Source organism: Sprattus sprattus (genome assembly GCF_963457725.1).
Source record: "Sprattus sprattus genome assembly, chromosome: 7".
Lineage (NCBI taxonomy): Eukaryota > Metazoa > Chordata > Actinopteri > Clupeiformes > Clupeidae > Sprattus > Sprattus sprattus.
The window spans coordinates 21,916,854-21,928,046 of record NC_137926.1 but is presented as its reverse complement, the minus strand read 5'-3'; the positions used below and the strand labels follow the sequence as shown (position 1 = coordinate 21,928,046).

At 39.5% G+C, this 11,193-nt stretch overlaps 2 protein-coding genes across 2 annotated transcripts; both read right to left on the bottom strand.

Annotated features, from left to right (window-relative positions):
* Positions 1–594: 594 nt before the first annotated feature.
* arpin (actin related protein 2/3 complex inhibitor) lies at positions 595–3,491 on the bottom strand (the record flags this gene model as incomplete). Its single annotated transcript, XM_080842019.1, has 6 exons — positions 595–872; positions 1,088–1,251; positions 2,027–2,233; positions 2,810–2,942; positions 3,166–3,241; positions 3,400–3,491. The coding sequence occupies 6 exons, from the start codon at positions 3,489–3,491 to the stop codon at positions 864–866; spliced, it is 681 nt and encodes a 226-aa protein (XP_080698145.1). The 3' UTR covers positions 595–863.
* A 3,299-nt stretch (positions 3,492–6,790) lies between these two features.
* On the bottom strand, positions 6,791–9,985 carry fam169b (family with sequence similarity 169 member B; the record flags this gene model as incomplete). The annotated part of the gene is made up of 9 exons (XM_080842305.1): positions 6,791–7,069; positions 7,250–7,362; positions 7,574–7,702; positions 8,045–8,227; positions 8,559–8,733; positions 8,858–8,943; positions 9,062–9,161; positions 9,263–9,384; positions 9,961–9,985. 9 exons carry the CDS (start codon positions 9,983–9,985, stop codon positions 6,926–6,928), a joined length of 1,077 nt encoding a protein of 358 aa, XP_080698431.1. The 3' UTR covers positions 6,791–6,925.
* Between the last annotated feature and the right edge of the window lie 1,208 nt (positions 9,986–11,193).

Below are 11,193 nucleotides of genomic sequence, written 5' to 3'. Positions count from 1 at the left end.
TAATTGTTTATCAAGATTTGTATAAAAACTACATATTTAACCAAGTTTATACTACAAAGCATAATAGGATGAATGGGGTTAAACCATACAGCAGCTTAACCATATAATCATAAACCTATATTGTAACAATTGTCTGCACCCTAAGCCACTATGAAGCTATGCATACTTCAAACCTGTGATGGTGCCACTATGAAGCTATGCATACTTCAAAACCTGTGATGGTGCCACTGAGAAGCTATGCATGCTTCAAACCTTTGATGGTGCCACTGAATGAGAGGATTTGTATTAAAAAGGACATCAGCAAGTCTGATAGCACTTGCGGCTTAGCAGTCTTCTGTTAACAATTAGGTTGTTTGCATATAATCATGAACCTATATTGTAACAATTGTCTGCACCCTAAGCCACTATGAAGCTATGCATACTTCAAAACCTGTGATGGTGCCACTGAATGAGAGGATTGGCATTAAAAAGGACATCAGCAAGTCTGATAGGACTTGGCACTTAACAGTCTTCTGTTAGGTTGTTTGCTTAAGGGCCAAAGAGTTGCAGTACTACCATACAGTATATCTACATCTATATTCTTACTGTGCCCTGCATACATGGACTTCTGTAAATCCTGATTTTTTAAATAGCTGAATAGTACATTATCAAGGAACTGTTTCAAAAGTTGTCCTTGCTAACCATGTTTCAAATTATTTTGCTCCTGATAAAGTACGGGCAATTGGAAAAAAATGCATGAATAGCAAAACACTGGCATACTTTTATCTCATAAAATGTATTCAGGTAACATAACAATGTTGCTTCAATATTTCAGCTCCATTTCCTTTCTCCTGTTGTCATGTGACTCAGCATGTTTGCCCTTCTCAGTCCTCCTGAAAAACAGAGACAAACATCATTGAATGCAATGCAGTCCTTTGTATGACTCCAAGGCAAGAGCTAAGACTGCATGTTACCAGTCCAAAAGAAAACAGTACATACAGGTTACACAGCTGCAAGTGATAAACCAGCCCACCCCCAAAAAAGAAAGTGTTCCTCATGCAGTTCAAGTAAACAAGGGAAAACAGCCGTCTCCCTGCATTCCTCGTACCCACTCCTCGTCGTCCGCCCCCTCTCCCTGTCCCTCGGGTTTCGCCGCACCCTCTCCACTTGCTTTGCTGGCCATGATTTTATCCGTCCATGAGGCCCCAGCCTCCTCGTCTCCAGCAAAATTGCACTTGGTGACGGTGCCGCCATCTATTTTGGCAAAAGAAACTGGGGGAAGAAAAGACAGAGCAGAAGAGCATATTGACTTGGGATGGAACCAAGTTACTGCTGTTTTCCAGTTTACAGTTTTTCCTGTTTGTGATGTATTATCTCTGAAATTGAAGTGCTTGTTTGTATCCAAGAAAACTTCCTCCTGCCATTTCCCCTGTTACAAAGTAAAGAACTGCAGCTGGCTTATCTCCCCACAGTCATCCTCCTTTATCACAGGGTGATACCACAAATGCTCAAGAAGGGAGCAGCCATAAGTAAACAACCCACACTGTCCGTTCTGTGTTTGAGATTAAAGTTCCTGGCTTCATCACTGTAACCACATGTGCAGACGTCATCCATATGTGTCACAACACGACTGACTGATTTAATCTGACTATTTCATGCTGACTTTACAAACAGCCTGGTATATACATGCTATGCCTTTCTCACTGCCAGTTAATGACTCCCTATGCCTATGCTTAGGGTGGCTTGTGCAGGCTGCAGGCTGCTCGCTGAAATAAACTTCAAATCCTTGACCTCGTCTCTTCCTAGTCCTTCTTCAAGTAATGGCGTTTTACTCAGAATCCATGCCTAGTTTGCATCACATTTTAGCACTGTGATGCTGTTGTGCACCAACCAAATATAACCTGCAACTAACCTCAAAAACTGGAAGTGGTATTGTGACTGAGTCACACTCATTATTGTACATTGAGATCTTGCTGTCTACTTCCTCAACACCCGATTCAATCTTTCAGAGTTAAAGAGGTTTTAAAGCAATGCCACAGTCACTCACAGATAAACGGACCGTCTCCTTTGGTTTTCAGACGGATCACCTGGCCCATCTCCAGTTCAGTTTTCTCAGCCTCTGCCTCGGGTATCCAGAATGCATAGGCCAGACTGGGACAATGTTTTTCAGTGATTCTCATCAGCTCTGGTTTGCTGACAATGTCCCTCAGATGCTCCTCAGACAGGCGGTCAGTTTCTCCTTTGGCCTCCACCTCTGTGTGTCACAGAGAATCACTGTCGTCTTTACATCACTCAGGAAGACTGACTTTTAGTTATTGTGTTACTTTTAGAAATACATGTTTACTTTGTCTATAAGTTTGATTAAAGAAGTTGATTACAGGTGTCCTGTGAACCTTATATCTATCTTTTATCTTATCTTCCTATTCATTGTGGTATAGTGAAAGTTGGTTCACCACATGTAAATGTTTTGCTCACTAGAGCACTCACTGGAGTTCATTGTACTTATTCTCAGCCAATTTACACAGAAAGAAGCCATTAACTACCTGGCTACCTAATTATTTGGACCTACTGTCGAAAGCTTTGTCAATAAAATTAAGACATGAGAGTTTGAACAACTACTGGTTTCCATGCTGGTTGGATGTAAACAACACAGCTTTCAAAACAGTAAGAAATGACTTGGTGTACCACCATCAACATGTTCAGCGGAGCTCAAGTAGACTCATAGTATGATTTGGTGCTAGCATATGAATGTTAACAAAGTTTTGTTAATATTTCATCAAAATGTCCTTAAGACAGGTGCTACAGAAAGACATGGGTGAGGTGAACTCACTGTAAGAGGACATGAGGTGGCCTGTGTTCACCTTCTTGGTATCACTGAAGTTGGGCACAATTTCATCTCCTTTTGCATCAAACTTTCTCCTGTGGATTCGACTCGGTTTGATGTATAAAACATTAAACCGCTCCTGAAAAGGAAGTCATAAAGATGTTTCCAGTTAGAATAGCAACAATTAATGACTATTAGAAAATATACTTTTACTGAATAGGAATCCAAAAAGTAGATAAAGTTGAGGAGGAAGTACATTTAGGTGCATGACATGACATGGCATTATAGATTTTATTTATTATTTTTGACAGATAAAGTTGTATAACATTAATTGAGTGATGCAAAGAAAAAATGTATGCTACCTTTTTACTTTGTACGTCTGTGATTACGTGGCGTGATACATCAATGAGTTGTCCCTCCAGTATAACACCTGAACCACTACCACAAAGAGGAGGCGAAGTCAGTCACTGCAGCCCATTAATGATAAACATCATCAAGAAAAAATTACACACGTAATATGTTTTGCCTTGGTGAGTACCCTGTCAGTGGAATTCGTGCTCTAATGGAGAGAAAAATACGCGCGACTACACTGTTACCTTTGAAAAGAGGAAGGATTCCACACATGTCCAATTTTTTCATTGTGCACAGGTTTGTTCTCAAGTGCTGTGTTGTGATATATCCGACTCATTGTTTAGATTATTTAAGCAGTAAGCAAAACTTTCCAGGTACTTCCTGGTTTTCTACGTCACCAAGGAAATACCATTCATCCAGGGTTATGACGGTGCCTCTGACTCCACCTACATCCTTTGATTTCCACATCATAAACACCCTGGTTCAAAAATATTATATTCCGCGTGTAGACAATCGATTCAACGTAGTACGCACAAAACCGCACATTTCAACGTCGACATTGATGCCCATTCTGTAACACAATATGATAACAGAGTTGGTACTGCAGAAATAAATAAATCCAAAACATTAGCTACCTCAGCAGAATTATTTCATTTCTTCTCGTTAGTCGTTCCACAGTGAAACAAGAGTTTTGATTTTCACCCAAATCATAGCATAAGCTTCCTTTTCAAACCTTAAACCTTTTCCTTCATTAAATCTGTCATTCACCTCTTAACGTCCAATCTGCTTGAAATCATAACAGACTGGCACATTTCCTAATTCCCTGAAAACAGCTGTTGTAAAACCCCTACTGAAAAAGAATAACCTGGATGCCTCCACATTAAACAACTACAGGCCCATATCCAATTTACCATTCGTAGGCAAAATTATTGAAAAATTGTCTTTAATCAGCTAACCGCATTTTTGACACTGAATAACTGCCTTGATGACTTTCAGTCAGGTTTTCGTGCTAAACACAGCACTGACAGCTCTTGTTAAAGTTATAAATGACATATGCCTAAATACAGATGCAGGTAAAGCATAAGTCCTAGTATTACTGGACCTTAGTGCAGCCTTTGACACTGTTGATCACATCATACTACTTCACCGACTAGAACACTGGGTTGGCGTCTCAGGTGTTGTTATCAAGTGTCTAAAATCATAATCACAAGACAGGAGCTTTTTTGTTGCAGTTGGCAACTGCATCTCAACACCTTCGTCCCTGACCTGTGGAGTCCCCCAGGGCTCAATTTTGGGTCCACCTTTATATGCTCCCACTTGGACAAAACTAATAATTTGATCTCCTATCATAGCTATGCTGATGACACCCAAATTCACTTTATTTTGACACCTCATTTGGTCCCCTTGAATCTCTTTGTCATTGTATTGAGCAAATTAACCACTGGATGTCTCAAAACTTTCTCCAGCTAAACTGAAGTAATACGTTTTGGTAAAAAGGAGGAAAGATGTAGAATTGCCACCCTTCTTAACAAAAAAGGACTTAAAGCAAAGGATACTGTCAGAAATGTTGGTGTCCTCATAGACAGTGATCTAAATTTTAACAGCCACATGAAAGCAATTACTAAATCTGTGTCCTACCATCACAAAAACTTCAAATGATACAAAATGCAGCAGCAAGAGTTCTTACATGAACAAAAAGAACTGACCACATAACCCCTATACTGAAATGCACTGGCTCCTAGTAAGTTACAGGATTGACTGGATCACTGCTGCTTGTTTTCAAGTCACTTAATAGGATAGGGCCAAAGTATCAATCTGACATGTTTCAGCAGTACGTTCCACTCAGATCACAGCAAAATATCTATTTGTAAAACCCACTGTCCGAACCAAACAGGTTGAAGCAGCACTCAGCCACCTCTGGAACCAACTTCCAGAAGACATTAAAAACGCTCCAACTATTCCCAGTTTTAAATCTAGACTAAAGACCAAACTTTACTCAAATGCCTTCTGCTAAATGGCTATGAACAGTTTGTTGAAGCATTATTGCTTACTGTAGTAGACTAATGTTTTTTATTATTCTTTTTTATGCTTTTATTTCAGCTCCCTCACCAAAAAAGCACAACAGAGGATATACTTCCTGCGGCAGCTGAGGAAGTTCAACCTGCCAAAGACAGTGATGGTGCACTTCTACACCTGCATCATCGTGTCCATCCTCTCCTCCTCCATCACCTACCTGGTAAGCTGCTGCCACTGCCAACGACAAGGTCAGACTGCAGCGTATCATCCGCACTGCTGAGAAGGTGATTGGCTGCAATCTGCCTTCTCTACAGGACCTGTTTGCCTCTAGGACCCTGAGTGAAAGTGAAAAGTGAAAAGTGAAATCTGAGGCGGGCAGGTAAGATTGCGGCCGATCCCTCCCACCCGGGTCATAAACTCTTCGAGGTCCTCTCCTCCGGCAGGAGGCTGCGGTCCATCAGGACCAAAACCTCACGTCACAAAAACAACTTTTTCCCAACTGCAGCTGGCCTCATCAACAAGGCCCGGGGCCCCCACCTGTCTTGGACTCTTGCCCCTCTCCCACACCCCAAGTCTGAGTTATGTTAACTCACATTTCACTCCTTTACATTGCACATTCACTTTTGCACACCTGCACTGCATTCTTTTGCATTTTACCCCTTACTTTACTTCTTTATATACACTCTATTTATATATTCATCTGTTTCCATACTGTGGTCTGTAGTACTTATGTTATGTGTAGTACTTAGTGTGTTCCTATGTTTTTATGTGTGTATGTTATGTAGTAGTACTTACTTATTGTGTGTGTATGTTTGTGTTTTTATGTTTACTGTATGCACCTATGCACCAGAACAAATTTCAGGTAGGCGCATACCTACGTGACAATAAATCTGTTTCTGATTTCCTATCTTTTACTGTTTTTATGATCATGTACTGACCTTTTGCTTTTATTTATTTGAAGCACATTGTATTACCACAGTGAATGAAATGTGCTATATAAATAAACTTGCCTTGCCTTACCTTCAGTTTTTTCACAATAATGTGGGGACTTAATTTTAAACCAGCTTGTGCTTTTGTTACACTCATGGCTTTTCTTAGGCCAAATGTTCACTGACATTGTTCTTCTTTAATCTATTAATATATTCTATATTTATAACACAAATCACCATATTTGTCTGATGGATTCAGTGATGAGCCTTGGTCTCATATGTATTAACAAATACAATTACGTGTCACTTATGGCATCAGTGACGTGGAAAATTATACAGAACATAATTCAGAGTCAGACACCGGTCAGGATTACACTTGTGATGAGCCTCCATTTCAATACATTAGGCTTGTGCCACATGGACCATAATTTGGTTTTCGAGCAACATTTGTTTAAGTTTGGTTTACTTTGAATTAAAATTCTGAAAACAAAGAGAAATAAAAAATGGACAGGATCAAGTGAAAAAGATGCTCTCTGGCTTAACTCTTCATACTGGTGAAAGACATGCCCAAACATTCCAGACATGGTTTAGTTTAATTTCTGTCCACATTAAACATAAACACACACACACACCCAAAACACACAGACACACACCATAACACACATATGCACGTTGTTTATTTCATTGTCTCAGAACAGTTAATACTAAGTTAATAGTTTGAAGGTATATATAGTGTCTCTGAAGATACTTTCAACTGACTGAGCCAGAGAGGGATTTCACGTTATCCTTACTCTCCAAACAACCACACAGCACTTCAGAGGTTTATTTAAAGCGTCCTTCTTTGTTTAGTGTTCTCACACTCGTCTGTGTGGTCTGCTGCACGCCTTGTCCCAGAACTCCTTTGGGTGTTGTCAGGTGTTGCTATGGTACTAGTAGGTAATCCACCCATTTCAAAATGGCTCCATGGGGTCTGTACCAGTAGATGTTTAGAAACAGAGACAGAGGAGACATGGGGAAATGTGTGTTACATGCTAAATAAATCATGACAACCTGCTAAGATTACAGATTAATTTTAATGAGTCTGATTGTTTTGTAGTTTCATACATAAACGAAACACCGTCTGTTTGAGGCTGACAGAAGGTCGACTCACTTTCCATGAACTCAAGGCAGGGCCAGCTCTGTCAGCTGAAAGAGGAGGAACTTTACCCTCTTTGTGTTTGTCCTTATTAGCCTTGTCAGTGTTGATTGTTTGTGGACTCTGCCCTGTTCACGGAAAGAGAAACTCAATATAATCAGTCATTCTCCTCTTGTGTTCTGAGTCATGGTACAATGACAGTAAAATACATTCCTTTCCTCTCCAAACAAGGCTGAATTTAATTTTCAACCACAATGCAGACCACAGATAGCTATTGAAGTAATGACGCCCCCTTTGTTCATATTATGTGACCAAAGAAAGTAAATAAGAGGGTCTCACTATGCTTTGGAAGCCGCCGGAGCTGGAGGCCCAGCCACACATTGCGTCTTTGACCCCAGTCTCCAGGGCTCTCCACTTCATAGAGGCGGTCCCTTTCCTCCTGATTGATTTCCAGGAACTTCCTACACACTGTCAGCACAAGGAAACAATTAAATATTTTACAACAATCTCCAGAGTAAAGGCATCGTGTAAACCAAACAATGAGCTAAGACGACTAATATCTTAAAAGCCTCTGAAAGCATTTTATACTACACTTTTCAGTGACCTGCTTCAGATGTGATTCGTCTCCATTTTAACATTATCCATACCGTAGCCATGTTTCAAACAATTACATGTTGTATTGTGAACTTAGTATAAAGAGTGTTTTGGCACACATACGTTTTGTATAAACATACAGTATATAATGCCCGTTATACACGATGTAGGCCTGTCATGCTTGAAGAACAACCTGTGACTGTTCACCTGGCTTACCTTCATTCATTCCATCAGAAATGGGATAGCTGACACCCAGTGCTTCCTCTTGAGGGAATGAAGAACAGAAATCATCCAGCATCTGCAGGGCAAGCCCCTTCCTCCTCCAGGGTGTCCGAACAAACAAAGTGTCCAGCACTGGAAGCAGGTAGCTTCGCCCACTACATCTATTACACAGGGTGCCTTTGCAAAGACAGCATGGACCATTGGACAAATGACATGGGATAAAACATGAAAACAGTAAGAAAAAAAGGGTAAAGAATTATAATCATACCTCTTGTATGATTTAGCATTCATACAAGATTCACAGCTAACCAAAAAAAAAAACGTGAAAAGAGCAACCTATTTGAAAATGTGAAGTTATGACCCAGAGTTAACTCCTATGGAACAGCTCTGGCTTTGATCTGACAGAGGTTTGGTAGAGGTGGTCTTGGTTCTGTTTTTAAAACCAAGGGTATGGCACACAGAAATAAGTGGGGGGTTTTCACAACTGATGATGCAACTGAGATATTACCTTTCTTCTTTATGGTGTAAAATCCAACAGCTTCTCCATCTTGCCAGAAGACTTTACCGATTTCCTCCAAAGGATGAGGAGAAAAATGTATTTCTTCATCCAGAGTTCTTTCCAAAATCCCAAAAATGATCTGACTCATGAGAAACAAAATGACTCTCTCCATGATACAACTCACCTATGGAAAACCAATAGAAGGATGACATCAAGAGAAATGCACCAAATTAAAATCACTGACAATAGACCCTCTTCCTCAACTTGGGTAAATGAAAGCAGCGTAGTTATACATCTATTAGCCCTACCACTACGAGTCCAGATCTGGATTTGCAGGATGTCTTCATCATGTCTTGCACAGACCACCACTCTCTGTGCAAGTATACTGCAACCACTGTAAGACAATTTGCAATCACACACTGACATAAGCAACAATAACAACAATGGTAACTAGTGGAGTAAGTAAGTCAGTAAATAAATAAAAACATAGACCACCCCAAATATTTGTTAACCTTGAGTTTCATCTCCAGGCAAATGCAGGGCAAAGATTGAATGGTTTAGATCACCACTGAAAAGTGACAGGCAGGCTATATTATCAAGACACACGTCCACCTAAAAGAACAACAGACACGTATACTGGCACCTTACGCAACAAACAAGGAAACTTCCTACAGAAAAAGCGCTTTCATGACCAAATAGCAATGAGCGATCACCTTTCCTCCATGTGGTAGTGTGAACGTTTTCTTCATAGAATCATTGACCAAATATGATATTTTCTCGTCTGACTTCGTCAGATAAACATCTTCATCAGGACAATCCACAGGATATGTAATGCCTAGAAAACAATTTAATATTGAGGAGTAAGCAGTTAAGGTTGGCTGTGTGGTAATACGTAGGCTAATTTAAATAGTTCTCAACACTTAGTAACACGAAAAGTAATTTTTTAAATAAAAATTACAAAAAGTTCAGCTCTCGAAAATGTTTTTTTTTTTTTTTTTTTATACAGAGTAAGTAGCCCTTGGCTCACAGAACACAACGCACAGGCTACGGAAAACAAGTGTCAACAAAAGGTTTCTAGCAAGTAGCCTAATTAAAAGAGATATTTGAACTAATGCTGCAAATATATATTTACTATATTAACCTACAGTGTGCAGTGTATAGGCCAATGTACAATGTGATCACTTTTTATCGGCTTTGAAAAGACTCATCAGACTAGGCTGTATTCTGTAACATCAACGCGAACGCTTTCGTAGTGGAGTTGCTTGTTAATGTCAGTTCAGTAGGCTACAAGTCATCGAATTTGTAAAACAGTATCGGCAATGACATTGTCCGGCTATTACGGGAATATGTCTGATTCGCAAGCGGTTCCACGACTGTCAAATTAACATTGGCTACAAGTAGTATTTCTTACCGGGTTGGCTCTGTTTGGATTCCATTTTGTCTATGAAATGCTCAAGACGCTGTAAACACTTTAGTTTGTGCAAGGGTACCACCTAGTGTAAAAAACTCGCAAAAACTACATGGGCGGTTGGTCCAACTCTGTACTGTCTCAATTTGGCGCTTGCTCCGACAAGATACATCTCTCTTTTTGCCTTTGGCCAACGATAAAAGATTGAAATGTTTAAATGAGTTGTAAACAGATGTCAGTTTAATATACCTTAAACTGGTTGATCTTGTTCAAATAGCCTCTGAGCGATTGAGCAAGACTAAAAAAGTGTTGCAACTGTCTCCATGACCCCGTGTTAGGGGACATTTGTAACAACATCTAGGGGCAATTGTAACATATTAAAGATGGGTTGAAAATCATGAAAATCATCAAGGCACTTTATCAAAATATTTTCATGAAAGAAGTGGTTTGTATGAGAAGTAGTTTTAACCACATCTATAACACAATGTGTAAATTTCATGCATACTGTCTACTATTTTTCAGTACCTTCTACAGAATTATTATGTAGAAAGATTTCATCCGTGTAGTTGTGTGTGTGTGTGATTCCTCCTTTGGGGGCAGAAGTGGCAACAAATCGTCTTAATACTAAGACCATGTGTGTGGGGAGGTACATTTTATGTATTTATCTAAAGTGACTTACAAGTGAGAAACAACACTTAAGCCTCAGTACAGTAAGCACTAAATGATTCACAATTTGAAGATGATGCTAAAACTAGTTGCCTATATGAAACATAACTCAAAATGTGGTCAATTCCTGGGCACTGCTGCTTTAAATGTGTGAATCTGTGGTAACATAGAATTGTTTTATATGTTGTTTTCTTTTGTGCTCTAGTGGTAGTCCAGGGAGCTTCAGTACACAGTGTACCTCCACTGCACACTAAAGATGGGGGAAGAAAGGGAAAGAGAAGACTCTATTCTCTGCTTCTATGTTTATGTCCCCAGGGATTGTCTTTTGTGTCCCTTTTATACAGTAATATGTTTCAGAAAGCACTATGTCGGTATTAATGTTATTGTCACAATAATAACTGTGAATACATAAATACATAAACATCTGAAGTGAATATATTGTGTTATACAATATATTTATTCTCAGTTTCGTCTGACAGAAGTGTTTGTATGTAAGGATTCAAATCAAAGTGTGAGGAGGACAAAATTCTTTTTTTTGTGCTTTGCATACATGTGTGGTACATACAGTTT